This window comes from Macrosteles quadrilineatus, unplaced genomic scaffold (genome assembly GCF_028750875.1).
Source record: "Macrosteles quadrilineatus isolate MER2022 unplaced genomic scaffold, UCM_ALF_1.0 Scaffold_6__1_contigs__length_79288215, whole genome shotgun sequence".
NCBI classification, from domain to species: domain Eukaryota; kingdom Metazoa; phylum Arthropoda; class Insecta; order Hemiptera; family Cicadellidae; genus Macrosteles; species Macrosteles quadrilineatus.
The window spans coordinates 67,674,260-67,694,057 of record NW_026542599.1 but is presented as its reverse complement, the minus strand read 5'-3'; the positions used below and the strand labels follow the sequence as shown (position 1 = coordinate 67,694,057).

The 19,798-nt window shown below is 32.5% G+C and overlaps 1 protein-coding gene across 1 annotated transcript in view; it reads left to right on the top strand.

The window, feature by feature from the left end:
* LOC128996540 (non-lysosomal glucosylceramidase) overlaps positions 1-19,798 on the top strand; it is a 110,866-nt gene that overhangs the window by 1,186 nt on the left and 89,882 nt on the right. The window contains exons 2-5 of the mRNA XM_054421930.1: positions 1,935-2,086; positions 2,819-2,907; positions 6,163-6,343; positions 6,797-6,962. Of these exons, the coding sequence (XP_054277905.1) occupies positions 1,953-2,086; positions 2,819-2,907; positions 6,163-6,343; positions 6,797-6,962 (570 nt within the window). The 5' untranslated portion in view covers positions 1,935-1,952. The remainder of the gene's footprint in view (positions 1-1,934; positions 2,087-2,818; positions 2,908-6,162; positions 6,344-6,796; positions 6,963-19,798) is intronic.

Genomic DNA, 19,798 nt, shown 5'->3' with positions numbered 1-19,798 from the left:
GCTGGAATGGCATGTTGTAGGTTAACCTACAGGATACAGGGTGTTATTCTTTTACAGAGCTACACACCTTTAATACCTGTACTATACCTGTAGTCCGATTTTGAGGAAATCTGGTACGTACCGTAGGCACTAACCCATTGTAGGCCTATCTCCAGGCGATTTTTAATTTTTAAATTTTTTATTTTTAATGGTGACCATAAAACTCTTAAAATACCGTAACTGGGAAATCAGATTTTCTCGAAAATGGGCTGAACAATTTTGATAAAAATTTAGTAAGTTAGGCCTATGTTAACTTTGTAGTGCTATAAATTCTGAAAAATGGTAGGTAGGTACCAATTCTATTTCCGTAAAAAATATGGTTCAAAAGTTATTGTTACTTAACTTAGGCTATGCTATTTTCACATAAAAAACCCAAAAATTGGATTTAATGAAAACACGGGTTTGATTCAAATTATTATGTTATGTTCTTATAAATTATAAACAAAATGGTAAAACCGATTTCTGTAAAAATTAGCCTATGGTTCAAGAGTTATTGGGGTATTTATTGCGACGAACGTGACCATAAGAACCTATATAGATTTATATATCACTAGAAACTAGATTTTTAGCTGAAAATAATGGTGCAAAAATTTTTCCGCGCTCTCAAATATTAACGGAGTTACGGCTGTTTTAAGTTTTATTTACTGGTACTTTGTTTTTTTGACCTAACCTATTTATAAGCCTAATGTTCTCTCCAGATACTTGATATATTACGTTAATTGTAAGTAATTAAAGTAGAAGACTGACTTTTTAACAGGAAAAAACAGTGCAAAAATGTCTCCGAGGCCACGAATATTAACTAAGGTAACTTAAGATAATTTGTCGTTTTGATTTCCTTTAAATCTACCTTCTATTAATTCTAGTCTGCTACTGCTTGCCGCATTACGGAATCACGGAACGGACTAACTGTTACTTGTACAAATATACTGAACCTGAAATGAAAATGAAAATACGGAATTGAAGAGAAGAGAATAAAAATAAGTCAATCAAGTCATTTAAATTACATGTGCTACAAACATGTAAGAAACAACACGGCACTGAATAACTTATTTCAGAATGATTTTATTTAGGCATGTGTGGAAGGCAAGTCGGGCTTATGCGGATTCGTGACTGTATTAAGTGTTTTGTAGTTAGGTTTAGATTAGGAAGGTAAAGTGTAGGTTATAGTGAACTGAGTTGATAATTTATATTACACACAGACAGTTGTTGTGAAATTAAAATAGTGTGTTAAACACAATGAAATAACGATTTCAAAAATGCTGCAAGCACTAAAACAACTTACCGGTAAATTAGTAAATTTTTAGGCAGAGGGAGCAGTGTGCTCTGAAAAGTCTGCTTGTTTACATTTTACGACTCACTAATGGATATGCTCTTATTTATACTTGTTACTTGTGGGTGTTTGCCTCCGCTGTCCTTAAGAAAGGGAGATTTATTTAAGTTCTTCACATTATCTTCAACAGCCTCAAAGAAATCATTTATTTTGTAGAAGGGTCTTGTTACGAAGAAGTCTTTAAGTTTATTTTTAAAGCCGTTTATGTTTGGAATATTTTTCAACTGATCTGGGAGTTGGTTTAAACATTTTTGTCCTTTGTTTATATACAGGTAAAAGATCGTAATTGAAGATGTGAAAATTATGTAAATTTGTTTTAAGTTAAATCCAATGGTAATAAGTGTGGCTGAAACCGAGCTATTCACAATGCTCTTATAAACACACATTAAAATGCAAAATTTAAAAATGATAGAAAAAATTGTCAGAACTTGGTGTTCCAGTGGATGGAAAACCAACATTCCAGTGGCTGTTAGTCTTTTTTCTAATCTTTCTTTGTGAAACGATGTGAAGGTAGTAAGATAAATGTGCATCAGGCCTATCGCCTAAATCTTTTGTTTAATTACAGCATCCTCAAGTCAATACAATGGACAGCAAATTTTCACAAGTGCCCTCCTACGGATGGAGCGTTAAACTGGATCATGTTTTTCCTGAAAAACAAAACCAAAAGATGAAGCCAAAGTTACATCAGATCTGGCCTTTTGTCCCACTTTTGTTCCGGTAAGTTTGTATTGAAGCAGAAGTGTCACAGGTTAGTTGTTATGTGTAATTTTAACTAGTGTTTGATTTCTATAATATAGCGTATCAAAACTGAAGCCCAGTTTTGTAGTTTAAACACCTATCCTTTACAATTCAGATACCTTCGATTCCCTTGAAAAATATATATTTTGTTAGAACAATAGATATTTTGTTGTGATGATGTTGATGTTCAGTTACCGTTTATTATTGTTGAGTTTGTATGGTTATTTATTACTAATTGATTTTGTGTTTTTATTGACTGTCGCTACTTTCCTCTCGAATTGAACTCTGATTATAACTGTATCCATCCCACCCTTTCCTCATATTAAATTATTATCTCCTCTTCTATAAATTTTATATATATGTGGTTACATTACCTTAATCGCCAAGTGATCCATGTAGTCCAAAAATAGGATTAGGGCCTACATGTGTTTTGACTTCAATGCGTCATTGTTAAATCTTACAAACAAATTGTCTAAACCATAATGGTCACGTCACAGTCTTTCCGACACACACGTACAAAACACAATAAAGGACAAAAATACATTTAAGTAGGCCTACTAACTAATTTGTGGTAAACGGTCGTCACATAGTACAGGTCTGATCGCATGCCGAGACTCCACTGCACTATAAATTTGAATAGAAATAGTGGGCTAAAATGTAAAAAGTATGTAAGCTACTTTTATTATTGAATAATATGTAATGTTCTATTAGATATCTGTGGTATTGCCTGAAAGTGTGGTGGAAAGGACGTCGACCGATAATGGACTTTGTGTGGCCGATTACGTCAAAGCAGTGGAGTGGTAAGTGATTCCCTACCATCTTCTCTTATATTAATACGTGAGGGCTGTTTTTTGTGAACAAAACTCCTCCGTTATTTCTGGACAGATTTTAACGTTTGAGGTGTCAAATAATTTGTCTCAATTCATAGTTTTGCATAAAGGTTTTAGAATTTTAAAACTTTTACACTTATGGGCACGATACGCTCTCAAAGGTCACATTTTCCCCATAAGAATTACATTGAAAACTAATTTAAAAACAAAAACAGCTGTATATAAAAAGAAACTCACCAGCTTTTTGGGAGTAAATATTGATGTTTGTAATATTTAGGAGGTTATAGACAAATCCAAACAGTCAATCAGTTTTGTTGGAATAACAGGCAATTTCTTGAGCTTAAAGGAGAAATTGAAAACAAGAGGAGAAGACAATTATAGGAAATCTTATACGTATGAGAAGAGTAGAGGAGAGGCCTGGTCTCACAGTATTGAATCCAGGTACACAATCACTTGGGGAGATGAATCATTTCTGCCAGTTATGCTAAGCAACTTATTTTGGAAGTAAAAAAAAAAACAAAGAATATACACAAAGAATATACACATCATGTTGTGACAGTGGTAAAGTAAACCTACCTAAAGTCGATAAAATATACACGCAAGAAATGTTTACTGGTAACAGCTTTAAGTCGGGAAACATTTGTAGAAAACATTAAAAAATAAGGCCGGGTCCAAAAAATGCTAAAATATTTTTACAAGAAGCGTTTATTATTTCAAAGCGATATTAAATTGCGTGCGTATTTCAATTAGTTACATAAGCATTTATTCGGGTCTTTTAAACTTATAGAAAATTATGACTGTTACTGTAGTTTTAAAATAACTTCTGTATAATACCGGTACTTGACAATTGCTCGATTTCGAGCAACAGGTACACTAGTTTTATTTTAAACTTTGTGAAATTTTTTGTAACATTTCCGTAAAGTTTTCCAACAGTTCGGGCGAAGATATATATCTATAAACGACACTATCTTTACGCGATCTTTGCGTAAACCACAATAAACACTTATAATTTGTCAATAACGTCACCAAGACATTACGATGCATCTTGGTTGTGCAGATGTTACTTAAATTGATAGGAATGTAACTTCTAACATAGTTGTTTTTGTAAACTATTGTATCCGTGTTAAGATCACTACATGGGTTAAAGGCGCTCTGAAGCCCCAAATGGAGAACACGTAAAGCCCATATGTGGCTCACACTCCAAAAGAAAAGGTCCCTTAATTCTCAATCAATCTATAGGTTTAATATAGAATTGGCTAACTGTTATAATTTTTATAGGCTAAATCAGTTTTTAAATGGTTTTCGTTATTAAATTATAGTGGTTCATGGGAAAACAGAATAGGCCTAGAAGTTAACATGTTGAAATATGAATTTAACGAAACAAAAATCTCCATTACTTTGAATTTTAATCAGACTATTTATTCATGAAAGACACAGTCTTAAAGAACTAATTGTGGTAATCTTTGTTATTTTGTATAGATCAGATGAAATGTAGTTTTATGATCAAAAATACAATCAAAAAACATAAGTTGGTAAAATATCTAAAAGAAGAGTACCTAGGTACAATACAATTGGCTGATTAGTGATTATGCATAACAATACTATCAAATTGAAAAACACCATTGAAATGATAAGATTAGTTAGCTTTGGAACAATTCACAATGTTATCTGCCAAACTAGTTCACCCTAAAAGATTAAATATTTAATATAGACCTAATATAAATTCAGCTTTTAATGGTTTGGTTTTACATTACTTTGAGACAAATTATCTATGGTTGGTTAATTACCTACTTAAAAAAATTATAAAAATATTTGATCCAATAAATTGTTTATATTTTAATGTTTTTGGGACGGTAAAAAAAGTGTTGCAACTATTATTTTCCGGATGTGTCATGCTCCCTTGCTTCGAGTGATATAAGAATACATAATGATATTATATTGACATTCTTACTTCTGTAATAAGGCTCAAATTAGTTTTTACCATTATAATGCCAAAGGTATTTCAAAGACTTAAAAATTAAAGTTCCAAACCATGGTCTGGTGACTGTCAAATGCCAAGATAATATATTGAAAGCACCTTGTAATAGTAATCCAGTGAATTAAGACAACTGGGTCAGAAATTGATCCTCAAGATCTAACCTGCGACCTTCAGATAGATTAACAATCCAAACCAGTATTTAAAAATAATCCTTTAAGATGGGATTGATTATTAATTCAGCGGAAGTGAGAGAAAGATTTAAAGCAGGCAGCATAATGCAACAATCGGACGAGGTAAGTCACTCGAATTGCATTGTTGCTAAGTGAACACATACAGTAGAATGCTTGGCAAGTCAAGGCACCTTAGTCAAAGTTTTGGTGCGGTTTGCATTGATAAATACTGCATTTTATATCAATAGTTGTGAGAGTGGTTTTTCAATGAGAGCAGGTGATCGACATGATGTTGAGGAAAAGGTTATGTGTGTGTGTGAGTTTGACCTGAGATGGATCACCCGATTGAGTTTAAAAACAACCAAATTGAAGCTGGCTTATGTACATTCTGGAGACAATAACAAATTTTTCCTTTAAACAGAAATATTAATATAATGAAAAGACTGAAAAGTACAGGGTTTTAAAAAGTTTGTCATTAAAGTTTAAAGTTTAAACAATTAATTTTAACAAAACCACCTAAACAGTCATTCTGAAATGTTATGGGCTTACTCATAGGTTGGTTTTAAAAGCTTTAACATAGTTAACAAGTGTATTTTTAATAGTTTTTTTGCTGTTTCATTTTTGGTAACATGCTAAAATTATAGTTAAGACGCTTTAAACTTAGTACGTTCGAAATAGTTACTTACTTGCGGCCAGTTTTGGCAAAAGTTAACTGTATGTCCCACCTTCAACATTTTACTATATACTTGAAAATGTTCAAAGTAAGATTGAAAAGAGAAACACAGAGACTTTTAAGAATTATTAGGGTTGGAAAGAAGTTCTACACGTAAATATTTTGTGACACAAATGTGTTTTAATGTTCTAAAACAATTTGCTGGAAACTGTTGCTAGATACTTGACATATTGAATTTAAAAAATTCCATACCAAACCTTAAACCAAGTTTTGTTTTGAAATTATTTCGACTAGAATTGTGGACGTCTTGTGACTTTGGTTGCTAAAGACGCCTTTACTCAAAATTCCTCTCCTCCACTGTTGAAGCCACACTTCGGGCCTAATAAAAGCAAGTGTTTTCACAGGAGTACCCCTGGGAGGGATCGGTGGAGGGACGATCGGCAGAAGTTTCCGAGGGGAATTTTGCCGATACCAGATGCAGCCAGGTTTCTACGAGTACCATTCAGTGGATGCAAACCAGTTCATCGTCACAATCCAGAACCCTGAGGGAAAAGTTGTCTACCAACAGGTCTTGTCAACTTTGAGGTAAAACTACACAATCAATAGATTTTTTGTAGGTTGATTAAAAGAAAATAGAATTCAACCAATATACGTGAATAAAATAGGGAACAGGCCAGTGTTTCTATCTGTGGAAATCCCAAAACCAGGATTTTTAGGCCATGAGTGGGATTAAAACAGAATGCGGGATGAAACGGGACTTTTGTCCCCTGATTGATCTTTTTCATACAGCTTTCCAGATTTAAATTAACACCAATTGATTAAATTATTCTAGCACAGCATTGTAGTAAGGTTTAAAGAGCTATTTAGTCATGACACATCTTAAATATCACACAGGAGCACTATAACCATTTGACTACCCAGATAATTTGTTACCTAACTGGTTTTATAGCATGGACCATTAAAAGCCCAATTATCATGGACAGCCGAGTCCATTTTCTAACCAACACAAAGCTGCTGACTGGACAATCGTATGTTTAGAGGTGCTGAAGGGGGGAAGCTGCGTTCCTGGAAATGGGGCTTCCCCGGGGACCAGGCCAGGTACACAGCACTCTATCCCAGGTCCTGGACTGAATACAACATTCCGGAACACGGCATCAAACTAACATGTAGACAGGTGTCTCCAGTAATACCACATAACTACAAGGTAAGTTAGGAGTGTGACTAGCGATTTTTGGGTTTAAATAGAATCAACCTGAATACTTCATCTTCTATATACATATATCTATATATATAAAATCCAATGTATGTTTGTTTGTATGTTTGTTTGTCCTTTAAGGACTTCGAAACCGTTCGACAGATTGTAATGAAACTTTCAGGCATTATTAAGCATTATTCAAAGATGGTTTGTGTGAAGTTTGGTGTAGATCCAAAGTAGTTTTATTTTTTTAGTCTTTTTAAGTTAAAGAGTATAATTTTTTTTAGATTTTTCATTTAAAATTTAAGTTGGGCCTAAACTACGGTCATAATTTGAAATTGTAGATGGATCGTAGAAGAGAAGAGTATTGCTCTGGTTATCTTCACATTTCTTCTTTGATGGTTCAGCGACATCTACCTGTACAACAACAATTTTGAGTGACACAGTCCAAAGGACTCTCACCCACTTGCCGTGTCTATGTTACCAATCCAATATTGAGCTTCAGGGTTTGATTAATACATGCATATAAGGCTAAGAACCTCTACTATACTCTAAAAGAAAGGGACAGAAGGCGTACTTACCATTGTTTAACACCCGGTGTGATCGCCTCGTTGAATCCCGAACCCACCGGAAACAAACATACCATACATTAGTATCAGTTATAACCATAGATTAGAAACTTTAAAGATGATGTAATGATTCCAATGAATTTTGGCAATTAAAACAACCTTTTCTGCTCAAAATTTTAAAATAAATATACTAAACTATGATCTTGCATCAGTTTTATGCATTTCATCTTCTCATAGAAAGATTACGACTGGAATTTTTTAACTGCAGTGTAATAGACAAAATGTGAATAGAATTACCTTATTATACTAAAGAATATCTACTGTTCTCTAAAAGAAAGGGGTAGAGTGCAGACTTACCGTACTTTAATTCCTTCCGTGGTCTCGTTCCATCAAGCACCCCACCGGAAACAAACATACTATACATTAGTATTAGATAATTTGTAACCAAATATAATTATCAGTATAAATTAACTAATTTTTTTATACTGGAAAGGTATGTTTTGTTCGGCAATGGGTGAGAGTTTGATATTTTTAAACAAAGTTAAAAAGTTTTAAGTTTATGACTACCGGTAACTTATCTTCTACACTACGCACTCTATCTAAAATAAATTCACTGATAAATTAACCTTTTTTTGTAGTTCCAAGATTTTAGGTTCTTCTTTATACTTGGGTGTACTATGTCTTCATTTTAAATCCATTTATTTTCAATTTTAATAGCCTCCAGTTGTTAATCTTGCCTTTGCTGTGTATTTTTACTTTAGAGGAGTCCACTTCTGGGATTACTTGTTAATGAATTGTCTTCTTTACTATCTCTTGTTCCTCTTTGTTATCCTTTTCAAATGGTTGAGGGAAATCCATGTAAATAGGAACATATCAGATTTTCAGTATTTCATTCTTCCTTTCTTTCTTCTAAGCCGATGGGGGAATCCGTGTATGCTTATCACGACGTAAAGTCGGAGTCAAGGGACCTAGAAGAGAAATTGCCGTATGTTTTTTCCCTAATCTAAAAATTGGGGCCTAAAATTCCTATAGTGTCGGGGTTTTGAGGGTGTATTTCTAGTGTTTTTTATAACCGCACTTTAAAAGGAACTAACAGTATAAGTGATATGTAGATAATTTGGGCAGAAACCGAGGCAGGCTTCACAAAAACCACTGCATAAAATAAATGTAAATAGTAATGAATTTTAAATGCAAAAGTTTTGTTTTACTAAAAAAAAACTATTATACGAAATAAATTGACAACGAACCTACTTGAAAATGTTCTCTGTAATATTTTATGGTTTAGTATTTCAAAACGCACAATTGTTTATACAGCCTAATGTAAAAATATCTTTGTTGTTTTTGTAGTTTTATTTTTTTAGTCTTTTTAGGTTAAAGAGTATAATTTTCTTTAGATTTTTCATTGAAAATTTAAGTTGGGCCTAAACTACAGTCATAATTTGAAATTGTAGATGGATCGTAGAAGAGAAGAGTATTGCTCTGGTTATCTTCACATTTCTTCTTTGATGGTTCAGCGACATCTACCTGTACAACAACAATTTTGAGTGACACAGTCCAAAGGACTCTCACCCACTTGCCGTGTCTATGTTACCAATCCAATATTGAGCTTCAGGGTTTGAGTAATACATGAATATAAGGCTAAGAACCTCTACTATACTCTAAAAGAAAGGGACAGAAGGCGTACTTACCATTGTTTAACACCCGGTGTGATCGCCTCGTTGAATCCCGAACCCACCGGAAACAAACATACCATACATTAGTATCAGTTATAACCATAGATTAGAAACTTAAAAGATGATGTAATGATTCCAATGAATTTTAGCAATTAAAACATCCTTTTCTGCTCAAAATTTTAAAATAAATATACTAAACTATGATCTTACATCAGTTTTATGCATTTCATCTTCTCATAGAAAGATTACGACTGGAATTTTTTTAACTGCAGTGTAATAGAAAAAATGTGAATAGAATTACCTTATTATACTAAAGAATATCTACTGTTCTCTAAAAGAAAGGGGTAGAGTGCAGACTTACCGTACTTTAATTCCTTCCGTGGTCTCATTCCATCAAGCACCCCACCGAAACAAACATACTATACATTAGTATTAGATAATTTGTAACCAAATATAATTATCAGTATAAATAAACTAATTTTTTTTTACTGGAAAGGTATGTTTTGTTCGGCAATGGGTGAGAGTTTGATATTTTTAAACAAAGTTAAATAGTTTTAAGTTTATGACTACCGGTAACTTATCTTCTACACTACACACTATATCTGAAATAAAATGAAGCTGACGATGGTGTTTTAACACCGAAACATGTCCTGAATAGACATATTTTATTGAGCTGTGACGGGAATTACGTAAGTAATTTAGTCTTACATTATCTAAAATAAATTCACTAATAAATTAACCTTTTTTTGTAGTTCCAATATTTCAGGTTCTTCTTTAGACTTGGGTGTACTATGTCTTCATTTTAAATCCATTTATTTTCAATTTTAATAGCCTCCAGTTGTTAATCTTGCCTTTGCTGTGTATTTTTACTTTAGAGGAGTCCACTTCTTGGATTACTTGTTAATGAATTGTCTTCTTTACTATCTCTTGTTCCTCTTTGTTATCCTTTTCAAATGGTTGAGGGAAATCCATGTAAATAGGAACATATCAGATTTTCAGTATTTCATTCTTCCTTTCTTTCTTCTAAGCCGATGGGGGAATCCGTGTATTCTTATCACGACCTAAAGTCGGAGTCAAGGGACCCTAGAAGAGAAATTGCCGTATGTTTTTTCCCTAATCTAAAAATTGGGAGCCTAAAATTCCTATAGTGTCGGGGTTTTGAGGGTGTATTTCTAGTGTTTTTTATAACCGCACTCTAAAGGGAACTAACAGTATAAGTGATATGTAGATAATTTGGGCAGAAACCGAGGCAGGCTTCACAAAAACCACTGCATAAAATAAATGTAAATAGTAATGAATTTTAAATGCAAAAGTTTTGTTTTACTAAAAAAAAACTATTATACGAAATAAATTGACAACGAACCTACTTGAAAATGTTCTCTGTAATATTTTATGGTTTAGTATTTCAAAACGCACAATTGTTTATACAGCCTAATGTAAAAATATCTTTGTTGTTTTTGTAGTTTTATTTTTTTAGTCTTTTTAGGTTAAAGAGTATAATTTTCTTTAGATTTTTCATTGAAAATTTAAGTTGGGCCTAAACTACAGTCATAATTTGAAATTGTAGATGGATCGTAGAAGAGAAGAGTATTGCTCTGGTTATCTTCACATTTCTTCTTTGATGGTTCAGCGACATCTACCTGTACAACAACAATTTTGAGTGACACAGTCCAAAGGACTCTCACCCACTTGCCGTGTCTATGTTACCAATCCAATATTGAGCTTCAGGGTTTGAGTAATACATGAATATAAGGCTAAGAACCTCTACTATACTCTAAAAGAAAGGGACAGAAGGCGTACTTACCATTGTTTAACACCCGGTGTGATCGCCTCGTTGAATCCCGAACCCACCGGAAACAAACATACCATACATTAGTATCAGTTATAACCATAGATTAGAAACTTTAAAGATGATGTAATGATTCCAATGAATTTTGGCAATTAAAACAACCTTTTCTGCTCAAAATTTTAAAATCAATATACTAAACTATGATCTTACATCAGTTTTATGCATTTCATCTTCTCATAGAAAGATTACGACTGGAATTTTTTAACTGCAGTGTAATAGACAAAATGTGAATAGAATTACCTTATTATACTAAAGAATATCTACTGTTCTCTAAAAGAAAGGGGTAGAGTGCAGACTTACCGTACTTTAATTCCTTCCGTGGTCTCGTTCCATCAAGCACCCCACCGGAAACAAACATACTATACATTAGTATTAGATAATTTGTAACCAAATATATTAGTATAAATTAACTAATTTTTTATACTGGAAAGGTATGTTTTGTTCGGCAATGGGTGAGAGTTTGATATTTTTAAACAAAGTTAAATAGTTTTAAGTTTATGACTACCGGTAACTTATCTTCTACACTACACACTATATCTGAAATAAAATGAAGCTGACGATGGTGTTTTAACACCGAAACATGTCCTGAATAGACATATTTTATTGAGCTGTGACTGGAATTACGTAAGTAATTTAGTCTTACATTATCTAAAATAAATTCACTGATAAATTAACCTTTTTTTGTAGTTCCAAGATTTCAGGTTCTTCTTTAGACTTGGGTGTACTATGTCTTCATTTTAAATCCATTTATTTTCAATTTTAATAGCCTCCAGTTGTTAATCTTGCCTTTGCTGTGTATTTTTACTTTAGAGGAGTCCACTTCTGGGATTACTTGTTAATGAATTGTCTTCTTTACTATCTCTTGTTCCTCTTTGTTATTCTTTTCAAATGGTTGAGGGAAATCCATGTAAATAGGAACATATCAGATTTTCAGTATTTCATTCTTCCTTTCTTTCTTCTAAGCCGATGGGGGAATCCGTGTATGCTTATCACGACGTAAAGTCGGAGTCAAGGGACCTAGAAGAGAAATTGCCGTATGTTTTTTCCCTAATCTAAAAATTGGGAGCCTAAAATTCCTATAGTGTCGGGGTTTTGAGGGTGTATTTCTAGTGTTTTTTATAACCGCACTCTAAAAGGAACTAACAGTATAAGTGATATGTAGATAATTTGGGCAGAAACCGAGGCAGGCTTCACAAAAACCACTGCATAAAATAAATGTAAATAGTAATGAATTTTAAATGCAAAAGTTTTGTTTTACTAAAAAAAAAACTATTATACGAAATAAATTGACAACGAACCTACTTGAAAATGTTCTCTGTAATATTTTATGGTTTAGTATTTCAAAACGCACAATTGTTTATACAGCCTAATGTAAAAATATCTTTGTTGTTTTTGTAGTTTTATTTTTTTAGTCTTTTTAGGTTAAAGAGTATAATTTTCTTTAGATTTTTCATTGAAAATTTAAGTTGGGCCTAAACTACAGTCATAATTTGAAATTGTAGATGGATCGTAGAAGAGAAGAGTATTGCTCTGGTTATCTTCACATTTCTTCTTTGATGGTTCAGCGACATCTACCTGTACAACAACAATTTTGAGTGACACAGTCCAAAGGACTCTCACCCACTTGCCGTGTCTATGTTACCAATCCAATATTGAGCTTCAGGGTTTGAGTAATACATGAATATAAGGCTAAGAACCTCTACTATACTCTAAAAGAAAGGGACAGAAGGCGTACTTACCATTGTTTAACACCCGGTGTGATCGCCTCGTTGAATCCCGAACCCACCGGAAACAAACATACCATACATTAGTATCAGTTATAACCATAGATTAGAAACTTTAAAGATGATGTAATGATTCCAATGAATTTTGGCAATTAAAACAACCTTTTCTGCTCAAAATTTAAAAATAAATATACTAAACTATGATCTTACATCAGTTTTATGCATTTCATCTTCCATAGAAAGATTACGACTGGAATTTTTTAACTGCAGTGTAATAGACAAAATGTGAATAGAATTACCTTATTATACTAAAGAATATCTACTGTTCTCTAAAAGAAAGGGGTAGAGTGCAGACTTACCGTACTTTAATTCCTTCCGTGGTCTCGTTCCATCAAGCACCCCACCGGAAACAAACATACTATACATTAGTATTAGATAATTTGTAACCAAATATAATTATCAGTATAAATTAACTAATTTTTTTATACTGGAAAGGTATGTTTTGTTCGGCAATGGGTGAGAGTTTGATATTTTTAAACAAAGTTAAATAGTTTTAAGTTTATGACTACCGGTAACTTATCTTCTACACTACACACTATATCTGAAATAAAATGAAGCTGACGATGGTGTTTTAACACCGAAACATGTCCTGAATAGACATATTTTATTGAGCTGTGACGGGAATTACGTAAGTAATTTAGTCTTACATTATCTAAAATAAATTCACTGATAAATTAACCTTTTTTTGTAGTTCCAAGATTTCAGGTTCTTCTTTAGACTTGGGTGTACTATGTCTTCATTTTAAATCCATTTATTTTCAATTTTAATAGCCTCCAGTTGTTAATCTTGCCTTTGCTGTGTATTTTTACTTTAGAGGAGTCCACTTCTGGGATTACTTGTTAATGAATTGTCTTCTTTACTATCTCTTCCTCTTTGTTCCTCTTTGTTATTCTTTTCAAATGGTTGAGGGAAATCCATGTAAATAGGAACATATCAGATTTTCAGTATTTCATTCTTCCTTTCTTTCTTCTAAGCCGATGGGGGAATCCGTGTATGCTTATCACGACGTAAAGTCGGAGTCAAGGGACCTAGAAGAGAAATTGCCGTATGTTTTTTCCCTAATCTAAAAATTGGGAGCCTAAAATTCCTATAGTGTCGGGGTTTTGAGGGTGTATTTCTAGTGTTTTTTATAACCGCACTCTAAAAGGAACTAACAGTATAAGTGATATGTAGATAATTTGGGCAGAAACCGAGGCAGGCTTCACAAAAACCACTGCATAAAATAAATGTAAATAGTAATGAATTTTAAATGCAAAAGTTTTGTTTTACTAAAAAAAAAACTATTATACGAAATAAATTGACAACGAACCTACTTGAAAATGTTCTCTGTAATATTTTATGGTTTAGTATTTCAAAACGCACAATTGTTTATACAGCCTAATGTAAAAATATCTTTGTTGTTTTTGTAGTTTTATTTTTTTAGTCTTTTTAGGTTAAAGAGTATAATTTTCTTTAGATTTTTCATTGAAAATTTAAGTTGGGCCTAAACTACAGTCATAATTTGAAATTGTAGATGGATCGTAGAAGAGAAGAGTATTGCTCTGGTTATCTTCACATTTCTTCTTTGATGGTTCAGCGACATCTACCTGTACAACAACAATTTTGAGTGACACAGTCCAAAGGACTCTCACCCACTTGCCGTGTCTATGTTACCAATCCAATATTGAGCTTCAGGGTTTGAGTAATACATGAATATAAGGCTAAGAACCTCTACTATACTCTAAAAGAAAGGGACAGAAGGCGTACTTACCATTGTTTAACACCCGGTGTGATCGCCTCGTTGAATCCCGAACCCACCGGAAACAAACATACCATACATTAGTATCAGTTATAACCATAGATTAGAAACTTTAAAGATGATGTAATGATTCCAATGAATTTTGGCAATTAAAACAACCTTTTCTGCTCAAAATTTTAAAATAAATATACTAAACTATGATCTTACATCAGTTTTATGCATTTCATCTTCCATAGAAAGATTACGACTGGAATTTTTTAACTGCAGTGTAATAGACAAAATGTGAATAGAATTACCTTATTATACTAAAGAATATCTACTGTTCTCTAAAAGAAAGGGGTAGAGTGCAGACTTACCGTACTTTAATTCCTTCCGTGGTCTCATTCCATCAAGCACCCCACCGGAAACAAACATACTATACATTAGTATTAGATAATTTGTAACCAAATATAATTATTATGCTTTTTTTCACTCAATTTTAAGTTATGGTATTTTGTTATGGGGTAATAGTACCCATGTAAATAATGTATTGTTAATTCAAAAGAAGGCTGTGAGAATCATAACTAGATCTCGCCGAAGAGCACATTGTAAACCGTTATTTGTGGGCACTGGCATATTAACTGTCATTAATGTTTTTATCCTGCATTGTCTGATTAATGTTAAGTAAAAGGAAAAAGAGTATGATTTGCGCCAAGACATTCATGGTTATAACACAAGGAATAGGGGTCTAGTTGATGTACCTCACTGTAGGCTACAGAAAACTGCAAACAGTCATTTTGTTTTAGGTATTAAATTATTTAATAAGCTTCATCCCCAAGTCAAGTCCTTGCCGTTAAGTGTCTTTAAAAGAAAATTAACTATGTGGCTTTCATCTCACCCATTTTACAAAATTGAGGATTTTTTTGAAGGTGATCTCATTTTTTGCTAATGTTAAATGCTTTTAAGTTAGGCTAGGATTTTTATTACTGTAATTAATTTTCATATTTTTCATGTTCACTATTTTGATATGTTTTTTACCATATTCCATCTGTGATAATGTTAGAAATTTTGTTTTAAGTTAGGCTAGGATTTTTATTACTGTAATTAATTTTCATATATTTCATGTTCACTATTTTGATATGTTTTTTTTACCATATTCCATCTGTGATAATGTTAGTAATTTTGTCCCTCTATGTTCATTGTACACCTGTGATAACCATTAGCCTTTTTAAGAAAGACCCACTATTATTCATAATTTAAGTTTGTTAAGTTTGCCTATTTTTAAAAAATTATTTTAAACCTGTTAAATGTTCAATAAGGGCAGCCTATATTTTGGAATTTTCATGTCAAATTTTAATAATTATAAGTATTGCATCTTATATCTTTTACAATAATAATGACGATGTCAATTACAATAATGTATTGTTTAAAGACTGAATAAATGACTATTCTATTGACTATTCTATTCAGTATAAATTAACTAATTTTTTATACTGGAAAGGTATGTTTTGTTCGGCAATGGGTGAGAGTTTGATATTTTTAAACAAAGTTAAATAGTTTTATGTTTATGACTACCGGTAACTTATCTTCTACACTACACACTATATCTGAAATAAAATGAAGCTGACGATGGTGTTTTAACACCGAAACATGTCCTGAATAGACATATTTTATTGAGCTGTGACGGGAATTACGTAAGTAATTTAGTCTTACATTATCTAAAATAAATTCACTGATAAATTAACCTTTTTTTGTAGTTCCAAGATTTCAGGTTCTTCTTTAGACTTGGGTGTACTATGTCTTCATTTTAAATCCATTTATTTTCAATTTTAATAGCCTCCAGTTGTTAATCTTGCCTTTGCTGTGTATTTTTACTTTAGAGGAGTCCACTTCTGGGATTACTTGTTAATGAATTGTCTTCTTTACTATCTCTTGTTCCTCTTTGTTATCCTTTTCAAATGGTTGAGGGAAATCCATGTAAATAGGAACATATCAGATTTTCAGTATTTCATTCTTCCTTTCTTTCTTCTAAGCCGATGGGGGGATCCGTGTATGCTTATCACGACGTAAAGTCGGAGTCAAGGGACCTAGAAGAGAAATTGCCGTATGTTTTTTCCCTAATCTAAAAATTGGGAGCCTAAAATTCCTATAGTGTCGGGGTTTTGAGGGTGTATTTCTAGTGTTTTTTATAACCGCACTCTAAAAGGAACTAGCAGTATAAGTGATATGTAGATAATTTGGGCAGAAACCGAGGCAGGCTTCACAAAAACCACTGCATAAAATAAATGTAAATAGTAATGAATTTTAAATCCAAAAGTTTTGTTTTACTAAAAAAAAAAAACCATTATACAAAATAAATTGACAACGAACCTACTTGAAAATGTTCTCTGTAATATTTTATGGTTTAGTATTTCAAAACGCACAATTGTTTATACAGCCTAATGTAAAAATATCTTTGTTGTTTTTGTAGTTTTATTTTTTTAGTCTTTTTAGGTTAAAGAGTATAATTTTCTTTAGATTTTTCATTGAAAATTTAAGTTGGGCCTAAACTACAGTCATAATTTGAAATTGTAGATGGATCGTAGAAGAGAAGAGTATTGCTCTGGTTATCTTCACATTTCTTCTTTGATGGTTCAGCGACATCTACCTGTACAACAACAATTTTGAGTGACACAGTCCAAAGGACTCTCACCCACTTGCCGTGTCTATGTTACCAATCCAATATTGAGCTTCAGGGTTTGAGTAATACATGAATATAAGGCTAAGAACCTCTACTATACTCTAAAAGAAAGGGACTGAAGGCGTACTTACCATTGTTTAACACCCGGTGTGATCGCCTCGTTGAATCCCGAACCCACCGGAAACAAACATACCATACATTAGTATCAGTTATAACCATAGATTAGAAACTTTAAAGATGATGTAATGATTCCAATGAATTTTGGCTATTAAAAAAACCTTTTCTGCTCAAAATTTAAAAATAAATATACTAAACTATGATCTTACATCAGTTTTATGCATTTCATCTTCTCATAGAAAGATTACGACTGGAATTTTTTAACTGCAGTGTAATAGACAAAATGTGAATAGAATTACCTTATTATACTAAAGAATATCTACTGTTCTCTAAAAGAAAGGGGTAGAGTGCAGACTTACCGTACTTTAATTCCTTCCGTGGTCTCGTTCCATCAAGCACCCCACCGGAAACAAACATACTATACATTAGTATTAGATAATTTGTAACCAAATATAGTTATCAGTATAAATTAACTAATTGTTTATACTGGAAAGGTATGTTTTGTTCGGCAATGGGTGAGAGTTTGATATTTTTAAACAAAGTTAAATAGTTTTAAGTTTATGACTACCGGTAACTTATCTTCTACACTACACACTATATCTGAAATAAAATGAAGCTGACGATGGTGTTTTAACACCGAAACATGTCCTGAATAGACATATTTTATTGAGCTGTGACGGGAATTACGTAAGTAATTTAGTCTTACATTATCTAAAATAAATTCACTGATAAATTAACCTTTTTTTGTAGTTCCAAGATTTCAGGTTCTTCTTTAGACTTGGGTGTACTATGTCTTCATTTTAAATCCATTTATTTTCAATTTTAATAGCCTCCAGTTGTTAATCTTGCCTTTGCTGTGTATTTTTACTTTAGAGGAGTCCACTTCTGGGATTACTTGTTAATGAATTGTCTTCTTTACTATCTCTTGTTCCTCTTTGTTATTCTTTTCAAATGGTTGAGGGAAATCCATGTAAATAGGAACATATCAGATTTTCAGTATTTCATTCTTCCTTTCTTTCTTCTAAGCCGATGGGGGAATCCGTGTATGCTTATCACGACGTAAAGTCGGAGTCAAGGGACCTAGAAGAGAAATTGCCGTATGTTTTTTCCCTAATCTAAAAATTGGGAGCCTAAAATTCCTATAGTGTCGGGGTTTTGAGGGTGTATTTCTAGTGTTTTTTATAACCGCACTCTAAAAGGAACTAACAGTATAAGTGATATGTAGATAATTTGGGCAGAAACCGAGGCAGGCTTCACAAAAACCACTGCATAAAATAAATGTAAATAGTAATGAATTTTAAATGCAAAAGTTTTGTTTTACTAAAAAAAAACTATTATACGAAATAAATTGACAACGAACCTACTTGAAAATGTTCTCTGTAATATTTTATGGTTTAGTATTTCATAACGCACAATTGTTTATACAGCCTAATGTAAAAATATCTTTGTTGTTTTTGTAGTTTTATTTTTTTAGTCTTTTTAGGTTAAAGAGTATAATTTTCTTTAGATTTTTCATTGAAAATTTAAGTTGGGCCTAAACTACAGTCATAATTTGAAATTGTAGATGGATCGTAGAAGAGAAGAGTATTGCTCTGGTTATCTTCACATTTCTTCTTTGATGGTTCAGCGACATCTACCTGTACAACAACAATTTTGAGTGACACAGTCCAAAGGACTCTCACCCACTTGCCGTGTCTATGTTACCAATCCAATATTGAGCTTCAGGGTTTGAGTAATACATGAATATAAGGCTAAGAACCTCTACTATACTCTAAAAGAAAGGGACTGAAGGCGTACTTACCATTGTTTAACACCCGGTGTGATCGCCTCGTTGAATCCCGAACCCACCGGAAACAAACATACCATACATTAGTATCAGTTATAACCATAGATTAGAAACTTTAAAGATGATGTAATGATTCCAATGAATTTTGGCTATTAAAAAAACCTTTTCTGCTCAAAATTTAAAAATAAATATACTAAACTATGATCTTACATCAGTTTTATGCATTTCATCTTCTCATAGAAAGATTACGACTGGAATTTTTTAACTGCAGTGTAATAGACAAAATGTGAATAGAATTACCTTATTATACTAAAGAATATCTACTGTTCTCTAAAAGAAAGGGGTAGAGTGCAGACTTACCGTACTTTAATTCCTTCCGTGGTCTCGTTCCATCAAGCACCCCACCGGAAACAAACATACTATACATTAGTATTAGATAATTTGTAACCAAATATAGTTATCAGTATAAATTAACTAATTGTTTATACTGGAAAGGTATATTTTGTTCGGCAATGGGTGAGAGTTTGATATTTTTAAACAAAGTTAAATAGTTTTAAGTTTATGACTACCGGTAACTTATCTTCTACACTACACACTATATCTGAAATAAAATGAAGCTGACGATGGTGTTTTAACACCGAAACATGTCCTGAATAGACATATTTTATTG